The 14779-nt window shown below is 36.4% G+C and overlaps 1 protein-coding gene across 1 annotated transcript in view; it reads right to left on the bottom strand.

Moving 5' to 3' along the window:
* NCOA6 (nuclear receptor coactivator 6) overlaps window positions 1-14779 on the bottom strand; it is a 92753-nt gene that overhangs the window by 38208 nt on the left and 39766 nt on the right. Inside the window, exons 4-5 of the mRNA XM_054573854.1 lie at window positions 12652-12807; window positions 7022-7144 (exon numbers count right to left, since the gene is read on the bottom strand). Coding sequence (XP_054429829.1) covers window positions 7022-7144; window positions 12652-12807 — 279 coding nt within the window. The remainder of the gene's footprint in view (window positions 1-7021; window positions 7145-12651; window positions 12808-14779) is intronic.

Raw genomic sequence — 14779 nt, 5'->3', positions numbered from 1 at the left:
TCTAAGTATTTTGCCCTGTCTCCTTCAGATACACATGTATATATACCCCTTCTCAGTCTCATGTTTTATTTCTTTTCTATATATGTAGGTAAAACGGCATTGCATTTTTTGTATACTTTTAATCTTCATATAAGTGGCACCATATTATATGTAGTCTCCAGTTTCCTTTTCACCTAATATTATTTTTTGAGCTTTTTTCATCTTGACTGCCATTACTAGTGCTCCATATTATGGAACTCATACATCCATTCTCCTGTTGATAAATACAAAGCCCCTACCCCTTCCCCCCACCCCACTCTAACTTTTCATTATTAGAATTTTGTAATGTCATGTATTCTTGTGAACATGTGAGAGTGTCTTTACACTATAAAATTAGAATTGCTAGGTTTTAAAGTATAACATCTTCAATTTTACTAGATATTGGTAAACTGCTCTCCAAAGTGGTTATACCAATTTATATTCCAATTAGATGTTTCAGAACTTTTCTTGTTCCATAGCTAATTTCTGATACTGTTAGGCGTTTTAGGATTTAGCATCTATGTTCGTAAGTAGTAATAGCCTGTAATTATCTTCTCTTCCTGTCCTCCTTTAATTTTGGCATCAAGATAAAAATAACTTCAAAATGAGTTGAAAAGCACCTTTCCTCTTTCTCTATGCTCTGGAAAAATATGTCTATCTGTTCTTTAAATATTTAGTGAAAAGCACCTGCAAAGTCAACTGGGCCTGTAGGTTATCCTATTGGCTTATAGGGAGACAGGTTTTTAATTATCTCAACTTTTAAAGTAGTTACAGACTTTCCAAGTTTTCTATATCTTAATAAAGTCAGTTTGAGTTATGCTTTAAAATTTATTAGCATACGATTATTCATGGGATACTCTTTTTTCCCTTTTTAAATTGAGACATAATTCACATACCAAAAAATACATCCTTTTAAGGCGTACACTTTTTTTTTTCATTCTCTGTATTGCCTGTGCATCTCTGTTTTTCTTGTCTGACCAGATTCATCTATTTTAGTTAAGCTTTTCAAAAAAACATCTTTTGGTTTTGCTCCTCTGTTCTACTGGGTTTTTAAAAATCCATACTTTACTTATTTCTGCTCTTATCTTTATTATTTTCTTTCTCCAAAATTATTACTGTTTTGTTGTTTTCAAATCTTAAGTTAGACAGACACTTAGCTTGTTAGTTTTCAGTTAATGTTCTACTTTAAGTATCTGAAGGCTTAATTTTCTTCCAAGTGCTGTACTGGCTATATCTTACAAATTTTGGTATGTGCTCTTCTCATTATTTCATTCTAAATATTTTTTTATGTTCATGATTATTGATTTTTAAAAAATCACTGGGTATTTAGAATGCATTTTTAATTTCTAAAAATACAGGATATTTTAGTTTTTTTGCCACTGACTTAATTGCACTATGTATGGGTTAGAAAACATGATCTGTGTGGTACCAATATTTGGCATTTATTAAAACTTGCTTTTGGAATAATACATGGTCAGCTTATATAAATGTTCCAGTTATGCTTGAAAAGATAAGAATCTTTGAATTATTAGCGCATGGTTCCCATATACAGTTGGCCCTTGAACAACACAGGTTTGAACTGTGCAGGTACACGTACATGTGGACTTTTTTCAGTAAGTATTAAAGTGTATTTTCTCTTCCTTATGATTTTCTTAATAATATTTTCTTTTCTCTAGCTTACTGTACAAATACAGCTTACAATACACACAATATATAAAATGTGTGTTAAAATTGACTGTTTACGTTAAGGTAAGGCTTCCAGTCAATAATGGACTGTTAGTACTTAAGTTTTTGGGGAGTCAGAAGTTATACTTAGATTTCTGACTGCATGGGTGGTTGACACCCCTAACCCCTGTGTTGTTCAAGGTCAACTGTATACCCATTATATCAAACCATTTTAGTTATGTTAGTAATAATATTCTCATCCATTTTTCGTAAGCTCAATACATCAACTACTAACAGAGGTGTGTTAAAATTTCCCTCAAGATTTGCTATCTTCATGTAATTCTGTCCATTTTTGCCTCACATATTCTGAGGCTAGCTTATTAAGAATATAAAAGTTTAATTACCATTCTGGTGAATTTTTCCTATTTCTATTTATCCTCCTTAAAGCTTTTTATCTTAAATTGTGTTTTACCTGATAAAAATAGCCCCCCTTTTCTTGGTTAATATTCATTTGGATTATCCTTTTTCTATCCTTTTAACTATGAACTGAGTCCTTATTAATTTATGTGTTTCCTATAAGAGCACACAGCTAAATCTGATTTTTTTATTGAATCTAGTTAATTTCTTTTTATCAGAGTTCATAATCCATTTGACTTTATTGTTTATTACTGGTATATTTTGGTTTACCATTTTATGATATTATTGCTTTTTACTTTTCTTTTTTCTGTGCTGTTTTCTTATTTTTCCTGAATTTCACTGAATATTTTTCATCCATCCTTCCTTTATACCCTTCCACTTAATAGTTTAGAAGTTATACATTCTATTTCTATTATTTTAGTAATTATATTTAAAGTGTCTACACACAAATTTGACTTAAAGTCTAAAGACAGTATGAGGTCATCATTATATTAAATAAGTCAATACTTATTTAGAAATATTTACCCCAGGTTTACCAATTACTTAGCTCACCATTCTTTCTTAGCTTTTATTTCTTCCATCTTAGGTTCAATTTTCTTCTTTTTGAAGTACATCCTTGAGCAGTTCAATTAGCAAGGGTCTGTTAATGGTAAATTTTCTTAGTCTCTTTGAAAAGGTCTTTATTTCATACTAATGTTGACAGTGTAGCTAAGTTTAAAATTCTAGGCTGTCAATAATTTTCTCATCACTTTGAAATATTTTTCCAGTGTTTCCTGGTTTCCAATGTTGCTGTTGAGAAATAAGCTGTGGGTCTGATAGTCTTTCCTTTGTAAATAATTGTTCTTTTATTTTGAGTTGCTTTTAACATTCTCTTTGTTTTTCATGTTCTGTAGCTTTACAATTTTGTGTCCAGGTGTGGATTTATTTTTATTTGTAGTGCTCAGGATTACTGAGCTTCTGAATCTGAGAACTTATCTCTTTCAATAATTATGGAAAAATTTCAGCCATTCTCTATTTACCTATTGTCCTTCCTCAATTTATCTTCTGGAACTCTTTTCAGACTTATGTTAGACCTTCTGATTTTATCCTTTATGTCTCTTAAGCTTTTTCATATTTCCATCTTTTATTTTTTTCTCTGCTGAATTTTCAAAGTTCACCTTCCAATTCAGCTGTGTCTAATTTGCTGAATAAGTTATTTACTTCAATAATTTAAAAATTTCTATAAGTTCTGGTCTCCCCACCCCAAATTCTGTTATGTTTTGATAGTGTCTTGTCCTCATAGATTTTTATAATTTTAAGTACCCTAATGTTCCCATTATCTAGAATTCACATTAACTAAAGGGAGGGAGTCTATTCCTAAATGTTATAAATTTAGAGTATAATCTCATTTATAGTAGGCTTAAACTATGAGAATCTGAAATGGCTTCAGTTGAGAATGTGCCTCTCCAGAGCTTCAACAATTACCACCAGCATAGAACCACTTAATGACTTAGCTTGGCTGTTCCAGAGTCATTTCAATAATACAGGGTGGGGCAAAAGTAGGTTTACAGTTGTTTGTATGGTAAATAATACAATAATTAGTAAATAATAATACAAAAATAAGTTGTGTTTCATGTTCTCAAAACTGTAAACCTATTTTTGCCCCACAGGGCAAAAATGTCCAGCCTGTATGGGGTAGAGAAAACAATTTGGAAACCACCATTTCCCCTATCCCCAACTAGGAGCCCAGGCTGAGAGAGACAAATTTTATGTTTGTCTTTCTATGTCAGAGGGTAAAAATTTTCAAATCTATCTTTCACCGAAAATTCAGGCTTCATGTAGAATTCTGAATTCTAACTTTCTTCTTTATATGGACCCAAGGCAAGGCTTCATATTATCTGGCGATTAAAATTCAAATCCCTCGGCCCCTACAGAATCTTCTCATTTGTTGACTGCCATGTAAATTTTTTCTTTGACTTCTTTCTTGCCTGGGGGATTTCCCTGACTTTCTTGTAAGCCCAACTGTGCATTAAATGTTATATTTTTATTTGGCATTTTTAGGTATTTTGTGTTGAGGAGCACAACTGGGTAAATGTTCATCTGTTGAAACTGGGTTTGTTTCTAAGGAACCCCATCCCATTTTTCAAAGATGGTAATTAGACTGTAAGAAAGTTCTTGAGAGATAAGCAGGAGGGTTTTTTAGTCTACAATCAGCCTCCTACATTCAGAAATGTTCAAGCACATGCTGTCTATATGCTCAGTACTGACACTATAAAATACATTCCAGTACTAGGTGAGAATTTGGACTAGATCCATGAATCACAACTTTCGGAGGGAATACCATTGTGTCTCCCAGGGGACATTTAGCAATGTCTGGAGACAGTTTTGTTGACACTACTGGGAAGATGGGGTGGTAGATGCTACTAACATCTGGTGGGGTTGAGGCCAGGGATACTGCTAAACATCCCACAATGCCCAAGACAGCTCCCCACAGCAAAGAATTGTCAGTCCAAAGCATCAACAATGACAAGGTTGAGAAACCATGTCTAAATGACTACTATGATATCCTCCTCACTAATCTTGAGATTCTCTAAAACAGTGGGGGGAAAAAAGACTATGGATATGGTTTTAATTACAAAAGACTTTTGCTTATCAGTCAACTTTCTGTTGCCAATGCTGAGAGGAAACAGTGCTAAGAAAAATTTATAATGGGGTGGGGAGACCAGAACTTGAGTATCTAGAATTCCCAAGTCATTTATTTTTGTTTTATAGGGTACTTAGATCTCTTTCCCTAGAAAAGTATCTCTGCTTAGTTTAACCTTATATTAAATTTGTTTGCATCCACTGCCCCTATAGATAATAAGAGGAAAGCATTCCTGAAGTATGCTTGGCAGTAAAGATTAGGCATTAAAATATTACTGTGACTACAGATCACTACTAACTTATTATTCCTGAAACTTCATATTGTATATATTATCACAATCAATGGCCTTTACTAAATCTAACCTAGTTTTAACCTAAAGCTTCTAAGTTTCCTTTGTTGACAATGAACTATAATATACACTCATTTTCCAGAGATGCTTAGTAAACGTGCCTGCTATATGCCAGATTCTAAGACAGTTATTTGCCAGGTACTAGGAGAGCATGCAATTAGTGTGCTGATATATGTTTAATGGGATTCTAAAATTTTAAGTCTGGAAGGGATTATTGTTTCTAAGATAAAAGTAAATATATTTACAGGAAACTAAAGCTAGTAAATATTAAGTCATTTGGCCAGGAATTGAGACTAGAACCCAAATTTCCTGAATCTCATCTTGTGTCTATTCTTTCACTAACTACATGCAACTTAGCTAGGTTCTTCCCACCCTTCTGACTGGTTCTTCCCTAGTGACAAGAGTGCCACCTATAATCTCTCATCAAGTTGCATTAAAAAAAAAAAAGACTTTATTCATTTTCAGAGAGAGGGGAAGGGAGGGAGAAAGAAAAGGAGAGAAACATCAGTGTGCAGGAGAAACATCAATCAGTTGCCTCTCGCATGCCCCCTACTGGGGACCTGGCCTGCAACCCAGGATGTGCCCTGACAGGGAATCGAACCAGCAACCAGCAACCTTTTGATTCATAGGCCAGTGCTCAATCCACTGAGCCACACCAGCCAGGGTACCTTTTTTTTTTTTTTTTTAATTGTTAATTTGTTTTATTGGTATTCATCAAGCTGCCTTAACACCAAATGCTCAGACTTCTATGGAGAACTACATCTACTGACTCCCTACTATAGGTATGAGGCTAGGTATTTTCCATCTGTTATATCGTACTTCACAAAAGCCCAACAGCACAGGTCCCGACACAGAATAGGAATTCAGAAAATGTTTGCTACATGGCTCATACACCTTTAAGCATCAGCTCAATAGATTACAGGCACTATTATCTCATCTTATAGGTGACGAAACTGTTGTTTGGAGAGATGCCGTGACTAGCTTGAGGTAACCAATAAATAGCAGTGTCAGGATAAAAACCTACTTCCAATTCTATATGGTCAAGTTTTCAGCTACTGTTCAGAACAATGGCTTTATAAACTGGGCTTCTACCCTCTCCTGCACTTCTTCAAGAGCTGCTGTGGTAGGTGGGGAGGTGAATGACTGGGTATAGTTTCAGGTGCTTACTCTGCTTCAACCACAGCAGCTGTGCTTTTCTGGTTTCTTTGAATAAAAAGGTCTTACAACAGAAAAAGTATGAAAGCCACTACTGTAGTAAAAAAGAGCACTGAACTGGGAGTTAGATCTGAAATATTAAGCCTACTGTTACTTGACCCTAGGCAAATCGCTTCCTTTCTGTGAGCTCCACAGCTTCCTCAGCTTTAAATGAGAGAGTCAACTCAATTCTAGTATCCTGTAATTGACAAAATGTTGAATTTAACCTCTGAAGAAGAAATATCAGGATTACTAGAAAAGGCAGTAAATAATTTATAACTCTCTCAAGTCCTAAATATACAAAAACACATATTTTCCCACATACTTCTGCAGATTCCACATAAGCATGCAAGAACTCTTAGCTCAGATTCTCAGATTTAGAGAAAGGAGGAGTTAGAAAGCTACATTTTCCACCATCTATAACATCCTGAGGATAAAAAATATTTTACTCATTTCTATTTCCAGCACTTCGCATAGGTCCTGTCATATAACAAGAACTTAATAAATATTTGCAGTATTGCTCAGTGCTCATCTACCTTTAAGCATGAGCTCCAAATACTGTGAAGACTATAAGCTTTATGCTCTGTGAACTCTACCTAGCCTTCTAAGAGTAAGTCCATGTCTTGTTTCCTGAACTAGTAAAAAATATCTGCCAGGAAACCCTGTCTATTTTATAGGACCCAAATGATCCATTAGCAAGTAGAGCCAAGAAAGGAAACTAGTAAAATGTCATACAATTGAGTGGGAGATCTCACCTGGACCACCTGCCATGGGAAATCCTGCCTCCATCCTAACTGAATTTCCAGCTCCCATGGGTCCATTCATTCTCACATCTTGGCTTCGGTTCTGAGCCAAAGCCAGGTTGATAGCACCTTCCCCTGAAAATGACAGGTTATAAAAAGGAAACCATCAGAATAAATGCAAATTTTGTTTAAAAACGGGTACATGAGAGTTGTAGTCTATTTCTGAAGGATTATGGTAAGTTTACCAACACAAAAACGGTGGGTTCAATACTATACGGATCTTTCTTCAACCTCATCTGAGCAAGTCACCTTACATGAAGCACAAAGAGAACATGACCAATCCTCACAATACAGCAGATGGACAATGATTAATGATGCATAGCATCAGCAGAGAGCTTGGAACTCTTGAGTACTTATTTTCAACCCGTTCACCAAGAGCGCATGTGTACATGTGTAAGGGAAAATAATGATATGGGGACACTAATATTTGTGAGCAAAAACTCATTTTCCTTTCAATAACTGCAATGTAAACAGATATCTAGGAGAGATATTCGTACAATGAAGAGTAGATAGGTTGTTAAGTGTCTACTGATAGATGAATGGATAAAAATGTGGTACATAATATACAATGGCATATAACTTAGCCCTAAAAAATCAGACAGAGAAATACAAATACCACATGATTTCACTTATATGGGGAATCTAAAAAACAAAAGAACAAACAAAACAGAAACACTCATGGATACAGAGAACAGATGTTTGCCAGATGGAAGGTGGGGGGGATAGGTAAAAATGGTCATGAAGAGGATTAAGAAGTCAGGTACAAATTGCCAATTATAAAAAGAGCCATGGGGATGTAAAGTACATCACAGAAAGATAGTCAATAATGTAGTAACTATGTATGATGTCAGCTGGGTACTAGACTTACTGGGGTGATCACTCTGTAAGTTATATAAATGTCTAATCACTGTGTTGCACTCAAGAAACAAATGCATTGTATGTCAACTTTAACTGGGGAAAAAAAAAAAGAGTAGATAGGCTCTTACTAATTTACCTTGGAGACATCTGATGATTAGACCAGCATTTGTGTAAGATTGTTTGATGCTTACAAAATTTTGTCTCATTTGAACCTCACAATAGCCTAGTAGGTAATTTCACTAGGAAAGTTCCAAATGAATGTACCCTAAACTTAGAGGCAACTTAAATCTTACTTGGTCTAATGATAAGAGGTCTTTGAAATAAATTTTGGGATGCTTCACACCTTTAATCCAAAATTTTGACTGTTACTCTTGAGAAATGCACCACCATGTGGACAAAAAAAGTATAGCTGGCCTGAGGCTGAGGAGTTGAAAGGTTGCATTCACTGCAAGTCCTTCCTTACAGAGCCAGATGATAAAGAAGGAAGCTAATGGGAGCACAGGTTTGCTCTGTCGTGTCAGTGCTGTATGCCAGCTTTCTGTTTTAACCAGGCAGGTAGCTTGGTCACAGGAACAAACATCCTACCGATTGCCAGGGGCTATTGGATGCTCTAAGTTGGCTATGGGAGTCTGAAGTAAAGGAGAGAAATACAGATTTTGAGGGTTTCCACTAAAAGGAAAAAAAAAACTATTAATACACCAAACTTGCTAGGACATTCTAAGCAGAAAAATGTTGTTCTTAAAATGGACATCAGATCATGTCACTTCTCTGCTTAAACACTGCTTTAGAAATGCAAGCCAAACTTCTTAATAGGGTACACAATGCCTTTAATTATCTATCTAGCCCAGTGCTACTCAACAAAAATATAATACAAGCCACACATGTAATTTTAAATTTTCTAGAAGCTGTAGTAAAAAGGTAAAAACAAACTGGTAAAGTTAACTGTATTATACTTTATTTATTAACCCAATACATCCAATGTATTATTTCAACACATAATTAATATAAAATTATTAATGATATACTTCACATTCTTTTTTTGGTAGAGCTAAGCCTTCAAAATCCAGTAGGTATTTCATAGTTACAGCACATTTCCAGTTGCATGACATCCACATATGGCTGTGGATACTGTACTGGACAGCCTACCTCTCTAACCCCAAATCACACTATTGTTTCCTTCAATAAAAAGGATTCAGGCTTCGTGGCATTTTTTTTTTTTTAAGTTACTTAGGCACACAAACCTGCTTCTCACCTCAAGACCTTCCACATGATGTTCCCTCTGTCTAGAACAGTCTCCTGCACTATTCTCACACAAGTCAATGCCTCAGTTTTCATGTAATCTTAAGTATCACATGCCCAGGAAGGCCTACTCTAGCCATCTTATCCAAGGTTAGGTCACCCTTACCAGAACATCCTGTTATTTCTTCAGAGCACACTCCACGTAAGTACTTATTCATTTAGTTGTTTCCTTGTCTGTATCCCCCATCACTATACAAGGGTAACCATAAGCCTGCTCTAGTTCCTTTATATCTGTTGTCTTGGGGTAGTTATTAATAGCACCCTCTTTTACTCTCAAAAGTGTCCTGATTTAGATGATATAAGCCCACCCTAGTTATATCTTTTATACACAGAACAGTGCCTGGTACATGGTAGGCATTTATTAGTTATTTACTGAATAAAAAGACAGTCATTTTATCATAATCTTACAAAGAATCATAGGAATTTTTTGATATGATAAATGCATTCCTGGAAAACCACACCTTCTGTAAAACCTCACATTGAAAATAACGGGCTTTGTGAGAAAAACATTGTTGGGGCAAACTCAAAGCTCATGAGGCTCTGTAACCAGAGCTCTAATAAAAACAAAGATTAGTGGAGACAACATACACCAAAACACTAGAGTGGAAACGTCTGACAAAAGGTGCTGAGACACTGCAAATGGAGTGATTTGCACTCTGAGCCAGTGTGGCTGCCATCAAGGCTGTGCTCCTGTGCCAGCAGGAAGTGTGATTTGTCATAAGCTGAGAGCCATGCAATGCTGGGGGTGTACTTCTGGGGAAGGTATAATACTTGAGTGTAAGTTCCCATTCTTAATTTTCTTCAAATAAAGCTCAGAGGACTTCCATCTATGCAGCAGCTGAGCTAAAGGCTATTTTTTCTTGTAGGTAAATTATCATTCTAGTCCTACTATTCTAGCTCCCTCTGCCCAGGAACAATCACATATGAATAAACACAATCTCCACATTATACTGTTATTATTCCCCTAATTGCCAACTACACGTAAGCTAAATTTTGTTTAAAAACAACAACAAACAAACAAATGTGTGGAGAACACTACTGGCTCCTAAACTTGCTAGTCAGGGGTTGACTACAGCCTGTAGACTAGATCTATTCTAACCTGTTGCCTGTTTATTTAAATAAAGTATTATTGGAACATAGCCATATTTATTCATTTACATTGCCTATGACTGTTTTTGTGCTACAAAAGTTGTGTGACAAAGCCAAACACAATTTTATTCTCTGGCCCTTTACAGAAAAATTTGCAGATTCCTACTTTAAATGACCATGAATTTATAAAAGGGTCACAAAATGCCCTCAAAAAAGATGTCTCCCCAACTCCCTGGCCAAAACTTTAAAAAAGGGAAGGTACAGGAAGTATTCTTCACTGGAGAACAAACTGTTCAGGGAACAACCTGTCCCTCCATCCCTGCGGCAGACACCACCACAATGGTAACACTTCCCTTTACAACTTATAAAGGCATCAACTTACTACGTTTCACAAAAGCAACAGTTGCTGCCACCACTTTCTTCCTGCCTGAATTCCCATGGAATGTGGAAAGAGAAAGATCACAGGGGATACATGTTACCTAAAAGTAAAAAAACTCTTTTCTGCAATATGTGAATTTCATAATTTCTAGAATTATATGTTATCTATTTTGCCACCTTGCTGGTACTTACATTTTTATTTATGGCTATAACAATAACGAGAAGGCAGCATCTTAATCACTTATGTGTTTCTTATAAAGGGTACATATACTTATGTACTTATAAACAGTCTACATAGTGTTATTATATCCAGTAGTTGTTTGACTTCCACTCTTCCTAAAAGTTCATACTATATCCTATAGATTGCTGTAAATTAATTTTACTTGTCTAAATCCTTTTAGATAATCCAATATTTTTCAAGTTTTTGAAAACCACTATTCCTTCATTTTATTAAATGATTCTGAATCCCATTTTTCAATCTACCTACCTATAACCCTCTCTAACTAATCTTTTGTTGGTATTGTCCCTTCTGGGGTACAGCAACCGATGATCCTAACCGCACAAAGTATGTCTCATTTCTATACACAAAATATCGACCATCTCAGCTGCTGACATTTTGTGGAGCATTTAGGTTCTAAGCAAGCACAGGGTCAGGAGGGCTTGGTTCACCAGTGGAAGGGAAGGCTGAAATCGTTCGTTGGTTGCCACCCTACTTGCATCAACATAAGAGGGAGGGAGAGAGTTTTCATTCACCGAGCACCCAAAGACAGAACCTCCTTTGTGCTCCTCCACACTTGGTACTTACACCTCTCACAGGTTTATCTGCTTCATCAAGACCATGAGCTCCTTTCAAGTTCATAAAAGCAAGGACAATATTTTATTTATCACTGTATTCTGAGTGCTGAAACAAAGTGGCACTATTATATATGTGCTTCCCTTGTTTTCATTAAATACATGTTTACTAAAGAACCTAAAACATGTACAGGCAAGCAGAGATACAACAGTGAGCAAAACAAGGCATGGTCCCTGACCTACCTGAACTTGCAGTCTATGGGGGAACAAAACAATAATCAAATAATTGCTCTAATGGAAGTGTGAGATAAATGATCTGAGGAGAAAAAAAAAAAGACTTTTGGGAGTTCACATGACAAAAAACTCTGAGTCAAGGAGTTCAGAACATACATCCTCAAGAAGATGTAAGCTGACACCAGAAGGCTGAGTAGGTGTTTAAGGGAAAGGAAATGGTAGGGGACAATATTCCATATAGAGAAGACATCAGTGCAAAGGCAGGAGGAAGAAATGCATATTCAAGGAACCAAAAGAAAGCTGGAAAGACTAGAATGCATACAGCAAGGACTGTAGAAGATAAGACTGGATGAAAAAGGTAGAGGTCAGCCCGTGTAAAGACTGAGGTCATGATAAAGAGTTTGGTCTTTATTCTGTGAACAGCAAGCCATTGCAGGGATTTAAGCTGTGTGTGTGTATAGTATATTTTTATTTTGAAATTCATTTTCATTTCGTGTAGTATATTCATTGTAGTATATTTTCACTTTTCATTTCATTGGCAAAGTATTTAAAAAATAAATACTGCTACAAAAGAATTGTTTAGCACATCCTAATCTCTGTTAGATGAATAAAGAAATAAAAACTAAGGTTCGGTTGGTAGAAGGAAGCAACTGAAATTAGTTACTTCAAAACACAAATCAGTTCCTGGTCAGGATATCAGTAAAATCAAAGTCTGACAGGCTGATAGCCAAAGTCAGCCATGAGAATGGAGTCTGAGGCTACAGACGCGGAAGCATCAGGACCAGCCAGAGCCTTAATCCCTCTTTACCCTAACGTGCTACAATGTGAAGCACAGGTTACATAAGTTACTCAGCATTCTGAAACTTGAGAGGAAAGCAGCACAGGAAATCATGCAATTCTGCTGTTGTTATGATTTAGGTCCAAATGGGTACCTTCAATCTGAACGGAGAGAATCCCCAGATCCCGAAGCTGCTGGTTGTTGCTCTGAGCCAGGATTCGTAGCCGCTCCGCTGCTTCCCGGGGGATGTTGAATGTCACACGTACACTGTTCCAGGGCTCCACCTTCTGTACCTTTAGCTTGCTGGATTCTTGGTTGTGAAAGAAAAAGAATAAAATTAGTAATCTTTGGCCACCAGAAGACATGAAAACAAACAAACAACAACAACCAAATAAAAGAACAAGGCTGTGCACTAGCTTGGAGTGGCAGAGGAGCTTAGGCTTTGATACTATAGATAGACTTCAAATCTAACCTCATTTTACCACTTAGCATCTGGGTGAAGGAACAAGTTATTTAATCTTTCTGAAAATTACCTTTCATGAGATTGTGAGTGCTAAATGAGATAATATATGCCAAAAACCTAGTGCAGGACCTGCTACACTGTAGAAACTGAATGAAAGGAGTCCTGGCCAGTGCGGCTCAGTGGATTGAGCACTGGCCTGTGAACCAAAGGGTTGCTGGTTTCGATTCCCAGTCAGGGCACATGCCTGGGTTGCGGGCCAGGTCCCCAGTGGGGGTGCGCGAGAGGCAACCACACATTGATGTTTCTCTCCCCCTCTTTCTACCTCCCTTCTCCTCTGTCTAAAAGTAGGAAAAAAGAAAAGAAAAGAAAAGAGAAAAACCTGAATGAAAGGAAAGAAATAAGATGGAGTAAGAAATATGAGAGAAGAAATAGGTTAAGCTTAAACTGATAGAATAATGTCTACTTCTGGACTCAATTCAATGTATGTGAACTGAGAAGCTGGGAACATTTAAGTCTCAAATTTCAAGTAAAATTCTATAAAAATTCAACTGGCAGATAAGCCAATTGTAGAATACTAAAGAATCTGCAGCATATTTAAAGAGACAGCACTATAAAGGACACTAGATTTACTTACAAAAGGTTAAGCAATTTTACCTCTTCAAATGAAATATTTGAAATTTTAATACTCATGTTTAAAAATTCACTGAGCATCCCTGTGGAAGATATTTACAGAGACAAGGAGCAAACATATCTTCCAATGTCCTATAAATGTTTCAGTTTATGGAGGTCTTAAGTCTTGATTCTTTATGTCTTTGATTTTAAAATCTTTTTCTACTTTATTTTTTCATTTATTCTCAGGGAGAGGGGAAGGGAGAGAGAGAGGGACAGAAACATCGATGTGAGGGAGAAAGAAATGTCCATTGGTTGCCTCTTGCATGTCCCCAACTGGTGACCTGACCTGCAGCCCAGACACACGGCCCAGACTGGGAATCAAACTGGCAGCCTTTCAGTTTGTAGGCCAACGCTCAATCCACTGAGCCACACCAGCCAGGGCAAATCCTTTTCTACTTTAAACAAAAGTACAATTTCCATTGAAGCACACCAAAATGAGGGGCAAAACAACATAAATTTGACAACCAAGCTTCAGTTAGGATATGAAAACACTACATTTCAGCAAGTCTGAAGAGTCTATGCGAACTTCAGGACATGTTTTTAAAAGAAGATATAAACATTAATTAATTGAAGAGGTAATACTATTTGTAATTATATTTTACAGATGGAAAGCAAATCCTAGGTCCAGTTAGCAGATAAAAAAAACTTTTTTTCACCAATGCCAGACAAACTAATTTTCCCTTTTGTTAAAAATCAGCTAAATTTGATCTTTAGTATCCTCTATTCAGTTTCACATTCTAATGTTAAGAAAATGGTCACAAGGGTATATGTTTTCAAAATAAAAAATGTCCACGGATAGGGGAAAGTGCCTACATGTTGCTTAAAGCCCCTGCCAACTTCGAAACTGTTATACATTGAAAGTTAACTTACCCAGACATGAAGTTCACTTGTTCTAATATGGGAAAAAGAGACTACTTGCTAAGAGCAGTGAGATAATACAATTACAGAAATTTAACGAGGATTAGGAGATATTTAGTCCGAGTCTATTTTACAGGCAAGGTACCTGAAGCCTAGAAAGGCTAAGTGATTGGCCCAGGAGCCGGTCGCTAACTAGCAGCATCAGAGATGGCATTAAAATCCAGCTCTGATTCTCAGGTCAATTTCCTTTCCATGACACTCATGCCTCTGAACAGCAAAAGAGAGGAAG

The sequence above is a fragment of the Pteronotus mesoamericanus genome, unplaced genomic scaffold (genome assembly GCF_021234165.1).
Source record: "Pteronotus mesoamericanus isolate MK-2021 breed Mesoamerican mustached bat unplaced genomic scaffold, CSHL_Meso_final contig_25, whole genome shotgun sequence".
Classification (NCBI taxonomy): domain Eukaryota; kingdom Metazoa; phylum Chordata; class Mammalia; order Chiroptera; family Mormoopidae; genus Pteronotus; species Pteronotus mesoamericanus.
Note: the sequence above shows the minus strand (reverse complement) of the source record. Positions and strands in the feature narration are given on the sequence as shown.